Raw genomic sequence first — 2564 nt, 5'->3', positions numbered from 1 at the left:
TCTTCCCATCTCACCCCTAAGATTCACTGAGCAGCTGTCTAATCTTGGAGATTATCTGATGATCTGGAGATCATTAGAGATCATGTGCCTGACCTCACGTACTGCCTACAGTTCAGCATTCTGCGCATGCCAGGAGCCACCCTCTCTGAGTAACTGAGAGTGATAAATCCTGCCTAAAACACAGCGAGACTCCAAAGAGTGCCAGAGTAGTGCCTTAGTCCCCTGAGAGGCTTGAACTGGCACTTACCTAGAGATCAAACACCTGCTCAAGGATAACTGGAAATTCAAGACGAAGTGAGCACAAGTCAGACCCATTTTCGCCCCTAGGTACAGCCAGTGTCTTTCTTACTCTGACCTACTGAGTTTGTTAGTGGAGCTCAGATCACCACCCTCCAAATACTTCTTTTTGGTCCATAAGATTTTTAGGACATTATTTTTTTCCCAGAGAAAATAACATGTAATGACTACATGATCTTATCTGTTGGAAGCATTTTTGTTACACATTTAGGTGATAGTATTACCTGAGGAGTATTAATTACCAGAATCAGACAAAATTATAGTTTACTTTTGATCTAATAACGATCTCAGTCCTCTCCTACTTTTCCTCTGATTCTGAAGCCACGTTAAAGTTAAATGTAACACCTTCTTTTCTTTTTTAAATCTGCATTCCTGTTTCTCCCCTGCCCCCTGCCAGGCAGCACTGTTGACTCTGTGTAATAACGTGGTGATCTGTCCAACTGACTGACTTATTTCTTAATGAGGCCTTGCAATTTAATACATTTAATGGTCATAATTAGGGATCATGAGACTCTTGAGACTAATGTCTGTGTGAGACATTTTAATCAGCCTCACAAGTTGTTGTAAGTGTAGCATGGCCCTCTAGTTCTCACCTAACAGTATTTTAAAGGCCAGAAATTTCTGTAGTGCCTTTTGTACCATAACTCCTGCCTGTGTATCACATTCATCTTGCTCCCCTGTGGACTGTACCTGCCTTCCTTTACCTGTTTAAGTTTGCAGGCTTTCTGGATGAATGGACAAACCTTTATAGCAAGCAGACCATGTGCAGGTGTTGAACAGTGCTCATACTGCAGCCAGGTTTCTCCAGCCTGTGCTGCTGGGATCGATCAAACACTTCGGTTCAAACTCTGTTAATAGTTTGTAATAACAGTGGACTGAATTCTGGTGTCTAATATTTTCTAGCAGGACTCAAAATGTTACAACAGACCAGGAAAAAAGGCTCCTTCAGCAACTCCGAGAAATTACTAGAGTTATGAAAGAAGGAAAATTCATAGATGGCATCTCTCCTGAGAAGGAAGCTGAAGAAGCTCCTTACATGGAGGACTGGGAAGGTAAGCAAGAGCCTTCTTACCATTACCCTGATGAGAAAAATTGGATAAGGATTACTGATAGTACCAGATCCTCTCAAAGTTTTTGTTAACTCTGTCCTTCCTTTTCAGAAGTCAGTGTTCAAAAATCTGCAAGAGGTGGCTTGTTTTCCCAGCCATCACAGAAAGAAAATCGTTTTTGAGGCATCCAACATTTCCTTTAGTGTAAACACTGCACTATCTGCTGCCAAAAGTGGCATATAAATACTCACATATGCTCTGTCTGCTGCTCATTCCTGGCTGCTGTAGGCTTATATCTTTCCCTTTCTTTGCTGGGCTAGCTTTCATGCAAAGTCGTAAAATCCTTGGCAATCAGAATCACTATGTTTTGGATAACTTACAGCTTTTATTTTTGATTAATTGTTCTTTGCTCCAGTTTTGTAAAAGTTATTTCCAGGATGTCTGTCTTTTAAAAACTCTTTATTTTAATATCTTTTCTGTTCCTTGGTGTGTACTTGTTACACAAATGTGTTTTCAAGACATCCTGGTTGAGCTACTCACTATCAGAATTTTAAATGCAGACTTAATCCACAGCTCTTTGAGAACCTTTCAAAAATGTTCCAAAACATAAAGCATGAACAGTGGCTTCGAGGTCTGCTTTCTTAAGTCAAGTTCATGATGCATTTTCTAAAACTAAGTGCATAAACTCATTGACTTATATCTGGATATTTCAACTTTAAAAATCATGCTGTTTATAGCAAAAGTCTTCAAAACATGAATCAGTCAATTTGTAGACAGAAACAAAACCATGGATCTATTTAATGGTCTAAGAAGACACGCAGTTTTCACAGGTTAGCTCCCATAGCTTTCAGCAAAGCTCAGATTTTCACTCCTGAAAGTCAGGGTGGATAGGGACCAGGTTGATAGGGACCAGGTTGCCAGGACCAGTCAGGTCCTGGCTCCCTACAAGTAAGTGGAGTTCTCTAATCATCTCCCAAGAAGTCATGTTTTGCACATTCTTGGCATGGATTTAATACTGTGACGTATACACAGCATTAAATAGATGACACATATACTGTCAGTGCTAAAAACAACTGTTCTAACAAACTTGTGCATCCATCGCTTAAGTTACTACTACTTTTAAATGCTGCCTATCACTTTATTCCTAAGGGTATCCAGAAGAGACCTATCCTGTCTATGATAATTCCGATTGCTTCAAGCGCAAACAGGACACAATCC

General features: G+C 40.1%; 1 protein-coding gene across 1 annotated transcript in view; it reads left to right on the top strand.

Annotated features, from left to right (window-relative positions):
• LOC104539523 (protein RIC-3-like) overlaps positions 1-2560 on the top strand; it is a gene marked incomplete at its 3' end in the record, with an annotated part of 11244 nt that extends 8684 nt beyond the window's left edge. Inside the window, exons 4-5 of the mRNA XM_010183078.1 lie at positions 1204-1349; positions 2496-2560. Coding sequence (XP_010181380.1) covers positions 1204-1349; positions 2496-2560 — 211 coding nt within the window. The remainder of the gene's footprint in view (positions 1-1203; positions 1350-2495) is intronic.
• Between the last annotated feature and the right edge of the window lie 4 nt (positions 2561-2564).

Source organism: Mesitornis unicolor, unplaced genomic scaffold (genome assembly GCF_000695765.1).
Source record: "Mesitornis unicolor isolate BGI_N332 unplaced genomic scaffold, ASM69576v1 scaffold51694, whole genome shotgun sequence".
NCBI classification, from domain to species: domain Eukaryota; kingdom Metazoa; phylum Chordata; class Aves; order Mesitornithiformes; family Mesitornithidae; genus Mesitornis; species Mesitornis unicolor.
This window is presented reverse-complemented; position numbering and strand designations above follow the sequence as displayed.